Source organism: Cnephaeus nilssonii (genome assembly GCF_951640355.1).
Source record: "Cnephaeus nilssonii genome assembly, chromosome: 2".
In the NCBI taxonomy this organism is placed as follows: domain Eukaryota; kingdom Metazoa; phylum Chordata; class Mammalia; order Chiroptera; family Vespertilionidae; genus Cnephaeus; species Cnephaeus nilssonii.
In genome coordinates this window covers 4,942,029-4,960,233 of record NC_137073.1, presented here as the reverse complement: position 1 = coordinate 4,960,233, position 18,205 = coordinate 4,942,029, and the positions used below count along the sequence as shown (strand labels likewise).

Genomic DNA, 18,205 nt, shown 5'->3' with positions numbered 1-18,205 from the left:
TATAATTGATGGTGTTAGTTATTGAAATAGGGAACATTGGGAGGTTTTGTGACAGTGGAAGAAGAGGAGACTAAAGATGTTAATAAACAACAATAATGCTCCTACTAAAACCCAACATTTATTATTTATTATGTGCGGACATGTGCCCTTCACAGGTAATTAACCTTCTTGATAACTGTATGAAACAAATCTATTATGACCTTACTTATGTAATGGAAATACGTGAGGCAATAGTGGCCAAAAATTGATTAAATTTCATGAAAAATATTAATCTATACTTCCAGTAATTTAAATGAATTCCAAGTAGTTTAAACACAAAATGATCAACAAGATGAACAGCCAGCTCCTCATGAAATCTGGGCTCCACGTCACAGAGAGTGGAGTCTGAAGGGCAGTGATATGAGGTGCTCTCAGGGAGGAAAGAAGCATCTGTCAGTGAAGATGTCAGATTTTCACTTTTATAGTTCATGACCTATTTTGTACTTCTCATTGACAGGGGTGACTTTTTCTTACTTTGGAATGTTAAAAAAATGAGATTGAACCTTTGGCTTAGGAAATTCAGTTTACTTTGATATAAGGACACCACGGCTAACCAGAGTAGTTTATTAGATAACTGTGTGAAGATTGAGGCCTTGGCCTAATATAAGTATTACTCCTTTGCTTGGCCATGTTTTCTTCTGTATACAGGAGTAGTGACAAAAAGGGGAAGAATTTAGAAGCCAAATATTATTCTAATTTTACCATGAAATCTCCCTCCATACTCATTATATTTCTTTTTATCACATTTACTTCTAAAGTGTGACATGGTTCAGGGGCTACTGTTCAAGCTTAGGAAAGTCAGGGCAGGAAAAAGTCTCAAGGTAACATTTACATGTTTAATTCTAGGTACCAGGAAATAAATCCTTTCTTTTTCATGTTGCTCAAAACCTTAAATTTATTCTTGTTGGCATATCTTAGACCAGGTATCTTGTTTACAGTAGTAAGATCTGATGAGCTTTGGTGTAAAAGTAGGTAGAATAGCACTTTTGACTTGTTATACAGTTCTAGTCATTAGTTAGCAACACATAACAGGCAACTGAAATGCAGGTGGAATGCTAATCATACTAGTCACAACTCCAGTTGGTAGCAAAGGCCATTATGGTCTCAAGATATCCTCCCTCTGAAATATTAGATATATGCTGATTCAGAGAGTGTTATGCCCAAAATCTAGAGCCACTCTGACAGAGAATTGAGATGAATGAAGAGAAGTTACAAAGAGACAGATGTAGTGGTTTTCTGTCTCAACAGAAATTCTCATATAAACCAGTAGGGATTAAATTACAGAACAACAGACCATTATATATAACAAATATATTATGTGTGTATATATATATATACACATATATATATATATGTTATATATATATATATATATATATATATATATATATATATATATATATATAAATGGTCTGTTGTATATATATTTATAAATTCTAGACAAAACTCTGGGATTATGTGAAATTGTGAGTGTTATTTACAGCAATAATTAATAATTTGACAAGTAGGGGCTATGATGTCCTATAACCCTACATGGTTTTAAAGTCAGTTCATAACTGCAACCAAATACATCTAAAGGTAGTACATGTCCATGTGCTTTCTATCATAGTCAATCCATTACAAATAAATTATTTCCTGGTTGGTAGAAGATTCAAAGCTTAGAGCCTAAGATACAAACTAAGATGAAAGAGTTGTAATTCCAATTAGTACCAGTTAGATCTTGGTATAATTAAATGATACTTTCATCAAATAATAGAGATAGAAATATGCAAATTAATACTTTCTGACCTAACATTGAGCCTTCTTTGGGTTGTATCAAAAATCTATGTTACTCACCTTCTTGCCTTTCATGAATATGTTGTACACTTTAGACACAATTTTTTGAAAGAGAAAGTTTTTCAATCTCCAGGATGTAGTCTCCAGACAAAAAAGCAAGAGGAGATAAAATAAGCCCAGGAAAGCCAATGAAATCAAAAACTTTGCAATCCCTTGATTTCCAAAACTATAGACACTGTTCTTAGTAACTGAGGATAATAAAAGAGACAGCTTTACTTTAAAAAGTGATGCAAAGTCTAAGATGACACCAACTGTTAATACAGATTCAAAGTGCATTTTAAGTTAGATTTAGAGAGGTATGGAACATCGGTAGTAATTGTCTTAATACTCTATTTGTCTTATTTGATCTTCCCTGATATTTATAGTTATTATGAAAGTTTGCCTACCAATAATTTCTCTCTACTTTTTACCAGTCTTGACAGGAGATCACCTTACTACACAATAAATGTCAAAGGCTGAGCCTTTGTGAGAAGAATGCTTAGTAATCAAATAAAGCAAGCAAAATAAAGGTATTTATGACATACCTAACCATTATTATAGGCCATGCAGAATATCCTTAAAACTCTTATTTAAATACTTGTTTTAGAGTTTGGGGTTTTATACTCAGGAATAGAGTTGCTGGGTCATATGGTAATTATATGCTTAGCTTTTTGAGGAACCACAAAACTTTTCCACAGCAGGTGCAACATTTTATATTCCTACCAGAAATAAACGAGAGTAACAATTTCTTCATATCCTCACAGAACCTTTAATACTTTCCATTTTTTATTACAGCTGTTCAAGTGTGTGTGAGGTGATATGTTTTTTTAGGGAATACATTTGACATGTAACATTATGTAAGTTATAAGCATGTTACTTTGATACATTTATGTATTGTAATGATGGATGATGTAGCAATATTTATCACAATTCACCATTACAGTAAATTATTATTGTCTATATTCATTATATAGTCATGCATCACTTATTGACAGGGATGTATATATTCTGAGTAATGTGTCATTAAGCAATTTTGTCATTGTGTGAACATCACAGAGTGCACAAACCTAGATGGGATAGCCTACTATATGCTAGAGTCCATTGCTCCTAGGATACAAACCTGTGCAGCATGCTGCATGAACGCTGCAGGCAGTTATAACATAACGGTCACCTACATGCAGCCCTATATTAAATGGAGCTTGGAGGACTAGAAGTTGTTTTGGGTGAGTCAGTGATGTGTAAGTGTAAAGGCCCAGCATCTCACTGTACACTCCTTTAGACTTTATAAATGATGTACACTTAGGCTAAGCTAAATTTATAAAAAGTATTTTCTTTCTTTAATAATAAAGTAAACTTAACTTACTATAACTTTTTATTTAAACATTTAAAAATTGTAAAATACTGACTCTTGTAATATCACTTAGCTTAAACACATTATATAGCTGTATAAAAATATTTTCTCTGTTTATATCCTTATTCTATAAGGATTTTTCTATTTAATTTAAAAATTTTTACTTTTAAAATGTTTTTGTTAAAAACCAAGACATATGATCAATGTTTCTCTCTCGCTCTCCCTCTCTCTTCCCTTTCTAAAAATCAATGAACATGTCCTCAGGGGAAGATTACAATAATAAACCAAAACACAAACACACACAATAGCCTATGCCTACAGAGGATTAGGATAATCAATATCACTTTCATATTTACATCTTGTTCCACTTGAAGGTCTTCAAGGGCAATAACACATGGAGAAGTCATATACTGTGATAACAATGCCTTCTTCTAGAATTTTTTTCGAGGGTTCTTCTTTTCTTCCTTCTGTAGTTTCCTTTTCTCTTGCCTCTTTAAAAATTTTTTAATTTAAATTTTATCTTGTTAATACTATTGCAGATGTCCCTCATTCCCTCCCTTTGCCTGCCTTCCCCACGCCTCCATTCCCCCGTTACCTGTCCCTCACCACTCTGTTGTCTGTGTCCATGGCTAGGCATTCATTTTATCTAATCCCTTCCTTTCCCCAGTTCTCCCCAGCCTCCCTTCTGCCATTCTGTTCCAGGCACCCATGTCTCTGAATCTATTTTGTTCTTCAGTTTATTTTGTTCATTAGATTCCACACATAAGTGAGATCATGTGATATTTGTCTTTCTCTGACTGGCTTATTTCACTTAGCATGATACTCTCCAGATCCCTCCATGCTGTCTCAAAGGGTAAGATTTCCTTCTTCTTTTTTTTTTTTTTATAGTTGCATTGTATAAATGTGCCATAGCTCTTTTATTCACTCATCTGCTGATGGGCACTTGGGCTATTTCCAGATCTTGGCTATTATAAATAAAATTGCTATGAACATAAGAGTGCACATATTCTTTCTGATGGCTGTTTCAGACTTCTTTGGATATATTCCTAGAAGTAGGTTCGCAGGGTCAAATGGCAGTTCCACTTTTAATTTTTTGAGAAAACTCCACACTGTTTTCTATAGTGGTTGTACCAGTCTGCATTCCCACCAGCAGTGAACTAGGGTTCCCTTTTCTCCACATCCTCGCCAGCACTTGTTTGTTGATTTATTGAGGGTAACCACTCTGACAAGTATGAGGTGGTACCTCATTGTTGCTTTAATATGCATCTCTCTGGTAATTAGTGATGTTGCACATCCTTTCATATGCCTATTGGCCATCTGTATGCCCTCTTTGGAGAAGTGTTTATTTAGGCCATTTGCCCATTTTTTAATTGGATTGTTTGTCTTTATTTTGTTGAGTTGTATAAGTACTTTATACATTTTGGAAATTAACCCCTTATCATATGTATATTGGCAAATATGTTCTCCCATACAGTGGGTTCCCTTTTCATTTTTTAAAAAATATGTTTTTTATTGATTTCAGAGAGGAAGGGAGAGGGAGAGAGAGATAGAAACAACAGTGATGAGAGAGAATCATTGATCAGCTGCCTTCTGCACGCCCCCTACTGGGGATTGAGCCCACAACCCAGGCATGTGCCCTTGACCGGAATAAAACCCAAAACCTGGGACCCTTTAGTCCAAAGGACAACACTCTATCCACTGAGCCTAAGCAGCTAGGGTTTCCTTTTTATTTTGATGCTGATTTCTTTTGCTGAGCAGAAGCTTTTTGTTTTGATGTAATCCCATTTGTTTATTTTTTCCTTTGTTTCTCTTTTTTTTTTTTTTTTTTAAATTTCTTTATTGATTAAGGTGTCACATATTTGTCCTCATCCCCCCATTCCCATCCCACACCCCTCCCCTTGGATGCCCCAACCCTCTGTTGAACTTAAGCATTGGTTAGGCTCATATGCATGCACACAAGACCTTTGGTTGATCTCTCCCCCCTCCCCCCACCCTCCCCTATCCTCCCTCTGAGGCCCGATAGTCCGATCGATGCCTCCTTGTTTCTGGTTCTGTTCTTGTTCATCAGTCTATGTTGTTCATCATTTCCCCTAGATGAGCGAAATCATGTGTCACTATAGATATACTTATAAGAATTGAATGTGCGACGAGCAATAATAGTTATGCTGACAGGCAAATGAATCAGTCTGTAGTGAGTTTCTTTCTGGACCAACAGTTCTTTTGAGACCCAATATCAATGTCCACCGGTTCCCTATGAGTACATGTCGGCACTGACCCCTCAGCTCTGGATGGTGGACAAATGGTGGTAATGCAGGTCCGACTCCCTCTGGTTTGGTCTCGGCTGGACCCAGGGGCACTGCTTCACCCGGATCCAGGGGTCCACGGCCTCGCCCGGACCCGGGGCCAGGCTCACCCGGATCCAGGGGCCCGCGGCCTCGGCCGAACCCGGGGCCCAGGGCTCACCCGGCTCCAGGGGCCCGCGGCCTCGCCCGGACCCGGGGCCCAGGGCTCACCCGGCTCCAGGGGCCCGCGGCCTCGCCCGGACCCGGGGCCCAGGGCTCACCCGGCTCCAGGGGCCCGCGGCCTCGCCCGGACCCGGGGCCCAGGGCTCACCCGGCTCCAGGGGCCCGCGGCCTCGCCCGGACCCGGGGCCCAGGGCTCACCCGGCTCCAGGGGCCCGCGGCCTCGCCCCGACCCGGGGCCCAGGGCTCACCCGGCTCCAGGGGCCCGCGGCCTCGCCCCGACCCGGGGCCCAGGGCTCACCCGGCTCCAGGGGCCCGCGGCCTCGCCCCGACCCGGGGCCCAGGGCTCACCCGGCTCCAGGGGCCCGCGGCCTCGCCCCGACCCGGGGCCCAGGGCTCACCCGGCTCCAGGGGCCCGCGGCCTCGCCCGGACCCGGGGCCCAGGGCTCACCCGGCTCCAGGGGCCCGCGGCCTCGCCCGGACCCGGGGCCCAGGGCTCACCCGGCTCCAGGGGCCCGCGGCCTCGCCCGGACCCGGGGCCCAGGGCTCACCCGGCTCCAGGGGCCCGCGGCCTCGCCCGGACCCGGGGCCCAGGGCTCACCCGGCTCCAGGGGCCCGCGGCCTCGCCCCGACCCGGGGCCCAGGGCTCACCCGGCTCCAGGGGCCCGCGGCCTCGCCCCGACCCGGGGCCCAGGGCTCACCCGGCTCCAGGGGCCTTTGTTTCTCTTGCCCTAGGAGATGTATCAGTGAAAACTCTGCTATATGAGATGCCTGATATTTTGTTCCCTATGCTTTCTTCTAGGATTTTTATGATCTCAGGACTTACATTTAGGTCTTTTATCTATTTTGAGTTTATTCTTGTGTATGGTGTAAGTTGGTGATCTAGTCTCATTTTTTTTGCATGTATCTGTCCAATTTTTCCAACACCATTTATTGAAGAGACTATCTTTACTCCATTGTATGCTCTTGCCTCCTTTGTCAAATATTAATTGAACATAATGGCTCGAGTCAATTTCTGAGGTCTCTGTTCTGTTCCATTGATCTGTATGCCTGTTCTTGTGCTATTACGAGACTATTTTTTTCCATTTTTTTATTAAGGTATTGTATGTGTACATATCTTACCTTTGCCCCCCCCCACACCTCACTCCCATATATGCCCTCACCCCCCAGTGTTTTGTGTCCATTGGTTATGCTTATATGCATGCATACAAGTCCTTTGGTTGATCTCTTATCTCCCCTACCTCTCCCTAACCTTCCCGCTGTAATTTGACAGTCTGTTTGATGCCTCTGCCTCTGTATCTATCTTTTTGTTCATCAGTTTATAATGTTCTTTATTATCCATAAATGAGTGAGATCATGTGGTATTTTTCTTTCATTGACTGGCTTATTTCACTTAGCATTATGTTCTCCAGTTCCATCCAGGTTGCTGCAAATGGTAAGAATTCCTTCCTTTTTATGGCAGCATAGTATTCCATTGTGTAGATGTACCACAGTTTTCTGATCCAGTCATCTGCTGATGGGCACCTAGGCTGTTTCCAAATCTTAGCTATTGTAAATTGTGCTGCTATGAACATAGGAGTGCATATATCCTTTCTGATTCGTGTTTCTAGTTTCTTAGGATATATTCCTAGGAGTGGGATTACTGGGTCAAATGGGAGTTCCATTTTCAGTTTTTTGCTTTTTTAAAAAAAATATTTTATTGATTTATTTACAGAGAGGAAGGGAGAGGGATAGAGAGCCAGAAACATCGATGAGAGAGAAACATTGACCAACTGCCTCCTGCACACCCCCCACCGGGGATGTGCCCGCAACCAAGGAATCGAACCTGGGACCTTCCAGTCCGCAAGCCGATGCTCTATCCACTGAGCCAAACCGGTTTCGGCCATTTTCAGTTTTTTGAGGAAACTCCATACTGTTCTCCACAGTGGCCGCATCAGTCTGCATTCCCACCAGCAGTGCACGAGAGTTCATTTTTCGCCACATCCTGACCAACACTTGTCGTTTGTTGATTTGTTGATGATAGCCATTCTGACAGGTGTGAGATAGTACCGCATTGTCGTTTTGATTTGCATCTCTCGGATAATTAGTGACTTTGAGCATGTTTTTATGTGTCTCTTGGCCTTTCTTCTGTCTTCTTTTGAAAAGATTCTATTTAGGTCCATTGCCCATTTTTTTATTGGATCATTTATCTCCCTTTTATTAAGTTGTATAAGTTGCCTGTAGATGTTGGAGATTAAAACTTTATGAGTGATACCATTTGCAAATATGTTCTCCCATGCAGTGGGCTTTCTTGTTGTTTTTTGGTTTCTTTTGCTGTGCAAAAGCTTTTTATTTTGATGTAGTCCCATTTGTTTATTTTCTCTTTAGCTTCCATTGTCCTAGGAGCAGTATCAGCGAAGAAGTTCTTTTGGCATATGTCTGAGATTTTGCTGCCTGTGGATTCCTCTAGTATTTTTATGGTTTCCTGTCTTATGTTTAAGTCCTGTATCCATTTTCAGTTTATTTTTGTGTATGGTGTAAGTTGGTGGTCTAGTTTCATTTTTTTGCATGTATCTGTCTAATTTTCCCAATACCATTTGTTGAAGAGACTGTCTTGACTCCATTGTATGTTCATGCCTCCTTTGTCAAATATTAATTGAGCATAGTGGTTTGGGTTGATATCTGGATTATCTATTCTTTTCCATTGATCTATATGTCTGTTCTTGTGCCAGTACCAGGCTGTTTTGAGAACAGTGGCTTTGTAGTAAAGCTTGAAATGTGGTATTGAGATCCCTCCTACTTTATTCTTCTTTCTCAGGATTTCTGTGGCTATTCGCGGTCTTTTTTTTTTTTAATTCCAGATGAATTTTTGGAGAGTTCTTTCTAGATCTGTGAAATATGCCATTGGTATTTTAATGGGGAGTGCATTGAATGTGTAGATTGCTTTGGGTAGTATGGACATTTTAATGATGTTGATTCTACCAATCCATGAACATGGTATGTTCTTCCATCTGTTTATGTCTTCCTCTATCTCTTTTTTCAGGGTCCTGTAGTGTTCCGTGTATAGGTCTTTTACCTCCTTAGTTAAGTTTATTCCTAGGTATCTTAATTTTTTTGGTGCGACGGTAAATGGGATTGCTTTTTTAGTCTCTCTTTCTGAAAGTTCATTATTGGTGTATAGAAATGCCATAGATTTATTGGCGTAAATTTTGTATCCTGCTTCATTGTCTAATTCATTTATTAAGTTGGTTAGTTTTTTGATGGAGTCTTTCGGGTTTTTTATGCACAATACCATGTCATCTGCAAATAAGGACAGCTTTACTTCTTCTTTTCCAATTTGGATGCCTTGTATTTCTTCTTCTCGTCTGATCACAATGGCTAATACTTCCAGTAGTATGTCGAACAGGAGTGGTGAGAGTGGGCATTCCTGTCTTGTTCCTGTTCTCAGGGGAAATGGTTTTAGTTTTTGCCCATTGAGAATGATGTTAGCTGTGGGTTTATCATATATAGCTTTTATTATGTTGAGGTATGATCCTTCTGTTCCTAACTTGTTGAGAGTTTTTATCAAGAAAGGGTGTTGGATTTTGTCAAATGCTTTTTCTGCATCAATTGATATGACTGTGTGATTTTTATCTCTCAATTTGTTTATGTGATGTATCATGTTTATTGATTTGCGGATATTGTACCACCCTTGCATTCCTGGGATAAATCCTACTTGGTCATGGTGTATGATCTTTCTGATGTACTGCTGGATCCGGTTTGCTAGAAATTTGTTAAGGATTTTGGCCTCTATGTTTATGAGCGATATTGGCCTGTAATTCTCTTTCATTGTGTTGTCTTTATCTGGTTTTGGTATTAGGGTGATGCTGGCTTCATAGAAGGAGCTTGGAAGTGTTTGTTCCTCTTGAATTTTTTGGAATAGTCTGAGGAGAATAGGGTTTAGTTCTTCCTTGAATGTTTGGTAAAGCTCTCCTGTAAAGCCGTCTGGCACCAGGCTTTTGTTTGCCAGATGCTTTTTGATGTCTGCTTCAATTTCTTCCATAGTTATTGGCCTATTGAGCTGTTTAGATTCTTCCTGATTGATTTTTGGAAGGTTATATTTTTCTATGAACATGTCTATTTCCTCCAGGTTGTCCAGTTTGTTGGAATAGAGTTGTTCATAGTATTTTTTGACAATCCTTTGTATTTCGGTGGGATCTGTTGTTATTTCACCTCTTTCATTTCTGATTTTGTTTATTTGGGTCCTCTCTTTTTGCTTCTTGGTGAGCCTGGCTAGAGGTTCATCAATCTTGTTTATCCTTTCAAAGAACCAGCTCTTGGTTTTGTTGATCTTTTGTATTGTTTCTTTGGTCTCTATGTCGTTTATCTCTGCTCTGATCTTTATTATTTTCTTCCTTCAGCTTACACTGGGCTTTTCTTGTTGCTCTCTTTCTAACTCTTTGAGTTGTAGGGTTAGGTAATTTATTATCATTGTTTCTTATTTTTTGCAGTAGGCTTGTAGAGCTATGAACTTCCCTCTCAAGACTGCTTTCACTGTGTCCCATAGATTTTGGATTGTTGTGATTTCATTGTCATTTGTTGCCATGATGTTTTTTATTTCTTCCTTGATCTCTCTGGTAACCCAGTCATTGTTTAATAGCATGCTGTTTAAACTCCATGTGTTTAATTTCTTTGGATTGTTTTTATTGTAGTTGATTTCCAGTTTTATGCCACTGTGATCTGAGAAGATGCTTGATATGATTTCTATCTTCTTGAATTTGAAGAGACTTTGTCTATGTCCAAGCATATGGTCTATGTTTGAAAATGACCCATGTTCACTTGAGAAGAATGTATATTCTGTGGCTTTGGGGTGAAATGTTCTGAAGATGTCAATTAATTTCATCTGGTCTAATGAGTCATTTAGGATTGCTGTTTCTTTGCTGATTTTTTGTTTAGAGGATTTGTCCAGTGGTGATAGTGGTGTATTAAAGTCTCCTACCATGAGTGTATTGCTGTCAATCTCTCCCTTGATTTCCTCCTGGAGTTTTTTTTATGGATTTGGGTGCTCCTGTATTGGGTGCATATATATTTACCAGAGTTATTTCTTCTTGTTGGATAACTCCCTTTAGTATTATGAAGTGGCCTTCCTTATCTCTTGTTATGTCTTTCACTTTGAGATCTAATTTTTCAGATATAAGTATTGCTACCCCAGCTTTTTTTTCCATTTCCATTTGCCTGAAAAACCTATTTCCATCCCTTCTCCTTCAGTCTGTGTGCGTCTTTTTTTCAGAGGTGGGTTTCTTATAGAGAGTAGATATATGGGTCTTGTTTTCTTATCCAATCTGTTACGCTGTGTCTTTTGATTGGGGCATTTAATCCATTTACATTTAAAGTTATTATTGATAGGTACTTAACTGTCACCATTTTTATTCTTTACTCCTGTGATCCTTCTTCGCTTCCTATATATTTTTTTACAGCAGACCCTTTAGCATTTCTTGCATTGCTCGTTTGGTGGTGATAAATTCCCTTAGTTTTTTTTGTCTGTGAAGCTCCTGATTTCACCTTCAATTTTGATTGATAGCCTTGCTGGTTACAGTATTGCTGGAGTCAGACCCTTCCTTTACATGACTTTGTATATTTCATTCCATTCCCTCTGGCCTGATGATTTTCTGTTGGGAAATCAGTTGCTATTCTGATGGGTGTTCCTTTGTATGTAACTTTCTGTCTCTCTCTGGCTGCTTTTAACATTCTTACTTTGTCATTGGTGCTTGCCAGTTTAATTATAATATGCCTTGGTGTTGGTCTTTTGGGGTTCATTTTGCTTGGGATTCTGTGAGCTTCTTGGATTTGTGTGGGTTTTTTCTTCCCTATATCAGGGAAGTTTCCTGTCATTATTTCTTCAAACAGGTTTTCTATTCCTTGCTCAGTTTTCTCTTTTTCTGGAATCCCTATTATGCTGAAGTTGTTTTGTTTTGTGTTTTCCCAAAGTTCCCTTTGGCTCTCCCCCTGCTTTTTAATTTTTGTTTCTAGAAGCTGCTCTACTTGGGTATTTTTTCCCATCTTGTCTTCTAGCTCACTGGTGCGGTCCTCTGGTTCTTCTAGTCTACTCTTGATGCTTTCTATTGAGTTCTTTATAGCCGCAATGTCATTTTTTTATTTCTTCTTGGTTCTTCTTCATTTCCTCTTAGTTCTTACTTATATTGTCAAATTTGTCTTCCATTCTTTTCAGCCACCTTATTACCATTTCTCTGAATTCTTTTTCTGACAGGTTGTTTGCCTCTATTTCATTTACTTCCTTTTCTGGTGATGCCTGCTTTTCTTTCATATGCGAGCTGTTTCTTTGTCTCCCCATGGTCTCTCTTCTCTGGATGTCTGGTTATGTAGTTCTCTCTCTCCTTATCCCAGGTGAAATATGACCTTTCTGTGGTGGGGTGCAGAGCTCCTCTGAATCTGCGTGTTTGCGCCAATTGGGCCCGGTATTCTGGGGCTCGCAGCTGTTCAGTGGTTGCCACAGTTGTAGCTTTTCAGGAATCCAACAAGATCCACTTTCCCCTTCAAGATGGTGCATTCTCCACTTCCGAGCCTGCAGCTCCGGTAGAGGACCCAGCATCAGTGGGGGCTGCCCGGTCAGGGAACCCCGTCCAGCAGTACCCCATTTTCTCCTGGAGTACAGCTATCCCTTAACTCGCCAACAAATATTCCCCGTGCGACCCTCAGCTGTTCTTTCTTTCTCCTCCCAGACAAGGCTCATCACCCGTCTGTCTACTCCACCGCCATTTTTTCCCCTCAATACCAGACTGTTTTTATTACAGTGGCTGTGTAGTATAATCTGATGTCTGGTACTGTGAATCCTCCAACTTTGTTCTTCTTTTGCAAGATTGCTCTGACTATTTGGGGTCTTTTTTGGTTCCATATGATTTTTCAAATTATTTTTTTCTACATCTCTGAAATATGCTGTTGGTATTTTAATAGGGATTGCATTGAACCTATACATTGGTTTGGGTAGTATGGACATTTTAATGATGTTAATTCTACCAATTCATGAACACGGTATATTCTTTCACATGTTTATATCTTCCTCTATTTTCAATGTTCTATAGTTTCTGAGTACGGGCCTTTTACCTCCTTGGTTAAGTTTATTCCTAAGTATCTTAATTTCTTGTTGCAATGGTAAATATGTTTGTGTTTTAAATTTCTCTTTCTGAAAAATCATTATTGGTGTATTCAAATGCTGACAATTTCTGGGTGTTAATTTTGTATCCTGCTAACTTCCAAATACATTTATTAAATCTAATAGTTTTTCAGTGGAATCTTTAGGGTTTTCTACGTACAATATCATGTCATATGCAAATAATGACAGTTTTGCTTCCTCTCCAATTTAGACACTTTTTATTTTTTCTTCTTGTCTGATCACTGTGATCAAGACTTCAAATACTATGTTGAGTAAGAGTGGTGAAAGCAGACATCCCTATCTTGTTTCTGTTCTTAGGGGAAATGGTTTTAGTTTTTGCCCATTGAGTAAGATGTTGGCTGTACGTCTGTCATATATGGTCTTTATTATGTTGAGATATGATCTCTCTATTCCCACTTTGCTGAGAATTTTTATTTAAAAAATTGGGTGTTGAAAAAAATTGGTGTTGGATTTTGTTGAATGATTTTTTATTTGTCTATACAATCAGGTGATTTTTGTTTTTTAATTTGGTTATGTGAGGTATCATGTTAATTGATTTGCAATTATTATACCAGCCTGGCATCCCTGGAATAAATTCCACTTCATCATGTTGTATGATCTTTTTAATGTATTGTGGGATCTGACTTGGTAATATTTTGTTGAGGATTTTTTAAATTAAATTTATTGTGGTGACATTGGTCAACACGAACATTTAGGTTTTGGGTGTTGGTTTCTATGTTACAAGACTTGTATATTGCATTGTGTGCCCACCACCCAAAGTCAAATCTTCTCCTGTCACCATATATTAGGACCCCCTTTCCCACCCTCCCTATGACAACCCCCATACTGCTGTTTGTGTTCATGAATTTCAGTTTTATATTTCATATATGATTAAAATCATATGGTTCTTAACTTTTTCTGACTTATTTTACTTAATATTCTCAAGGTCCATCCAAGTGGTTGCAAATAGCACTATTTTATCCTTTCTGTGGCTGAGTAGTATTCCTTTGTGTATGGACCACATCTTCTTTATCCAGTCACCTATCGCGGGACACTTTGGTTGTTTCCATATCCTGGCCATCGTGAATAATGCTGCAATAAACATAGGGGTGCATATAGCTTTGTGAATACATGATTTCAAGTTTTTTTTTTCCTTTGGGTATATATGCAGGAGAGGGATTGCTGGGTTCTATGATAGCTCTAGTCTTAATTTTTCGAGGAATCACCAAACTGCTTTCCACAGTGGTTGTACCAGTCTACATTCCAACCAGCCGTGAGTGAGGGTTCCCTCTTCCCACAACCTCTCCAACACTTGTTAGCTCCTGTCTTGTTGATAATGGCCACTCTAACAGGTGTGAGGTGGTATCTCATTGTAGTTTTGATTTGCATTTCCCTAATTACCAGTGAGGTTAAACATATTTTCATATATCCATTGGCTGTTTATATGTTTTCTAAGGAGAGGTATAGTTTCAGATCCTCTCCCTACTCTTTGATTGGGTTGTTTAGTGTTGAGTTTTATGAGTTCTTTATTTTGAAAATTAAACCTTTGTCAGAGCTACTCTTTTTTTAAAAAAATATATATTTTATTGATTTTTTACAGAGAGGAAGAGAGAGGGATAGAGAGTTAGAAACATCGATGAGAGAGAAACATCGATCAGCTGCCTCCTGCACACCTTCTAATGGGGATGTGCCGCAACCAAGGTACATGCCCTTGACCGGAATCGAACCTGGGACCCTTGAGTCCGCAGGCCAATGCTCTATCCACTGAGCCAAACTGGTTTCGGCAAGAGCTACTCTTTATACAAATATCATTTCCTTCTGGTTGGCTGCCTCTTTGTTTTGCTGTCAGTTTCTTTTGCTGTGCAAAAGCTTTTAAGTTTGATAGCATCCCATTCATTTACTTTTGCCTTTACTTTTCTTGCCCTTGGGATCAAGTTCATAAAATGTTCTCTATGACCTAGGTCCATAAGTCTGGTATTCATATTTTCTTCTATGTAACTTACTGTTTCAGGTATTATATTTAGGTATTTGATCCATTTTGAATTAATATATATGGGGACAAAGATTCATTCATTTGCATGTGGCTTTCCAGTTTCCCAGCACCATTTATTGAAGAGACTATCTTTACTCCATTGTGTGTTTCTGGCTCCTTTGTTGAAAATTAAATGTTTTTAATTCATCTTTATTTGCCAATTCATGTCCATATACATGTGGTTTTATAGATGGACTCTCTATTATGTTCCATTGATCTGTGTATCTGTGTCTCTGCCGATAGCATGCTGTTTTGATTATTGTAGTATAATTTGAAGTCAGTTAGCGTGAGACCTCCAGCTTCATTCTTTTTTCCTCAGGATTGCTTTAGCTATTCAGGGTCTTTTTGGTTTCATTCAAATATGATGATTTCTATTTCTTAAAAAAATGACATTGAGATTTTGATGGGATTGCATTAAATACGTATATTGCTTTGGGTAATATGGCCATTTTAACTATGCTGATTCTTCCAATCCATGAACATGGAATATTTTTCCATTTTGTTGTGTCTTTTTCAATCTCTTTTAATAATGCTTTGTAATTTTCAGTATATAGCTCTTTCACATTCTTTGTTAAATTTAATCCTAGGTATTTTATTTTTGGTGCAATTGCAAAAGAAACTGTTGTGTGTGTTTTTTCCATTTCTTTTTCTGAAGTTTTGTTGTTAGTATAAAGAAAGGCAAGGTATTTTTGAACTTTGATTTGTATCCTGAAACTTTACTGTGTTTGTTTATTGTTTCTAATAGTTTTTTGGTGGACTCTTTAGCATTTTCTATATACAGCATCATGTCACCTGCAAAGAGTTACAGCTTTCCTTCTTCCTTCCTAATTTTGATGCCTTTTATTTCTTTTTCTTGCTTTATTGCCCCAGCTAGGACTTCCGGCACTATCCTATCTAATAAAAGAGTAATATGCAAATTGACCATCACTCTAACACACAAGATGGCCACCCTCATGTGGTCAAAGATGGCTGCCCCCATGTGGATACAAGATGGCCACCACAAGATGGCCTGCAGGGGAGGGCAGTTGTGGGCGATCAGGCCAGCAGGAGAGGGCAGTTAAAGGTGACCAGGCCAGCAGGGGAGGGCAGTTGGGAGAGACCAGGCCTGTAAGGGAGGGCAGTTGGGAGCAATCAACCCTACAAGAGAGGGCAGTTAGGGGTGACTGGGCCAGCAGGGGAGGCCAGTTGGCGGGGACCAGGAATGCAGGGGAGGGCAGTTGGAGACAACCAGGTATGCAGGGGAGGGCAGTTGGGGGGACCAGGCCTGCAGGGAGGGCAGTTAGGGCAATCGGGCTGGCAGGGGAGCAGTTATTCATCGATCAGGCTGGCAGGGGAGTGGTTAGGGGGTGATCAGGCTGGCAGGCAGAAGCGGTTAGAGGCAATCAGGCAGGCAGGCAGGCAGGCAAGTGAGTGGTTGGGAGCCAGCAGTCCTGAATTGTGAGAGGGCAGTTGGACATCCCTTGAGGGGTCTCAGATTGGAGAGGGTGCAGGCTGGACTGACGGACAGACACCTCGCTCCCTGTGCATGAATTTCGTGCACCAGGCCTCTAGTGTTAAATAAGAGTGGTGAGAGTGGACATCCTTGTCTTGTTTCTGATCTTAGAGGAAAAGCTTTCAGTTTTTCACCATTGAATATGATAGTAGCTGAGTGTTTATCATATATGGCCTTAATTATGTTGAAGTACTTTCCTTCTATTTCTATTTTATTGAGCATTTTAATAATAAATGGATGTTGTATATTATAAAATGCTTTTTCTGTATCTGTTGATAAGAACATAGGAGTTTTATCATTTCTTTTGTTAATGTGGTGTATTATATTGATTGATTTGTGCATGTTGTGCACTTGGAATGAACCCCACTTGATTCTGATATATTATTTTTTTATGTATTGTTGTATTTAATTTGTTAGTATTTTGTTTAGGATTTTGCATTTGTGTTTATCAGAGATACTGGTCTGTAGTTTTTTTTTTTGTTTTTTTTTTGTAAGTTATGTTTGCCAAGTTTTGGTCTAATGGTTATATTGGCCTCAAAAAATGTGTTAGGAAGTATTGCCTGTTCTTCAATTTTTGGGAGGAGTTTGAGAAGGATAAGTTTTAAATCTTCTTTGAACATTTGGTAGACTTCACTGATGAAGCCATCTGGTCCTGGACTTTTATTTTGGGGAGGTTTTTGATGGTTGTTTCAATGTCCTCACTGCTGACAGGTCTATTTAGATTTTTGAATTTTTCTAGGAAGGTTATATATTTCTAGAAACTTGTCCATTTATTTTATTTTATTGAATTTGGTGGCACATAGTCTTTAATATTATTCTAGTTCTAGGAGCCCAGCGCGCAATTTGAAATCATGTGGTGCCGCCCACCCTTGAGTCACTGGTCTGGCCCTACTTCCCTCTCCAGCCATTGAAGCAGCCGCGGCTGCTGCTGAACAGGCCCTCCCCCTCCTGTCTGGTCGACCCATTACAGTGTCCCGGTTAATTAGCATATTTCTCTATCATATATATATGATATTTCTCTAATATATATATGATTCTTAGTATTCCTGTGATGTTTGTGGTAACTTCTCCCCTCTCATTTCTGATTTTGTTTATATAGGTTTTTTCTCTTTTATTCCTTAGTGAATCTAGCCAGGCAGGGTTTACGAATTTTATTAATCTTTTCAAATAACCAGCTCATTTTATTAATAATTTGTACAGTTTTTTTTCTATTTCATTAAATTCTGCTCCAATTCTTATTATTTCCTTTTTTTTTCTGCTGACTTTGGGTTGCTTTGTTCTTCTTTTTCTAGATCATTTAGATATAATGTTATGTTATTTACTTGGGATTTATCTTGTTTCTTGAGATAGGTATATAATGATATAAACTTCCCCCTTATTACTGTGTCCCAGAAGTTTTGATAAATTGTGTTGTCATCCTCATTTGTCTCTCTATAACTTTCTTATCTCATCTTTTACTTATTCTTTGAACCAGCCATTTTTTAGAAGTATGTTTTTTTTTAATCTCCATGTATTTGTGGGTTTCTTTACTTCCTTTTTGAAGTTGATTTCTAATTTCAAGGAATCTGTGGTCAGAGAATATGCTTGGTATAATTCAGATCTTCTTGAATTTTTTGATGTTAGTTCTAGGAGCCAATATATGGTCTATCCTTGAGAATGTTGTATGTGCACTGGAGAAGAATGTATAATCTGATGTTCTCGGATTAAAGGTTCTGTAAATGTCAATTTTGTCCAGTTAGTCTAATGTTTCATTTAAGACCGACATTTATTTATTGATTTTCTGTTTGGTTGATCTGTCTAGAACTGTCAATGGAGTATTAAGGTCTCCCACCATGGTTGTGTCTTTATCTGTTTCTCCCTTTAGTTCTGTGAACAGATGTTTTAT

General features: G+C 39.2%; 1 protein-coding gene across 1 annotated transcript in view; it reads right to left on the bottom strand.

Annotated features, from left to right (window-relative positions):
- The window catches only part of LOC307110044 (phospholipid-transporting ATPase ABCA3-like), a gene marked incomplete at both ends in the record, with an annotated part of 343,983 nt that overhangs the window by 28,120 nt on the left and 297,658 nt on the right, over window positions 1-18,205 (bottom strand). The window contains one exon of the mRNA XM_079789089.1: window positions 1,876-2,063. Within this exon, the coding sequence (XP_079645215.1) occupies window positions 1,876-2,063 (188 nt within the window). The remainder of the gene's footprint in view (window positions 1-1,875; window positions 2,064-18,205) is intronic.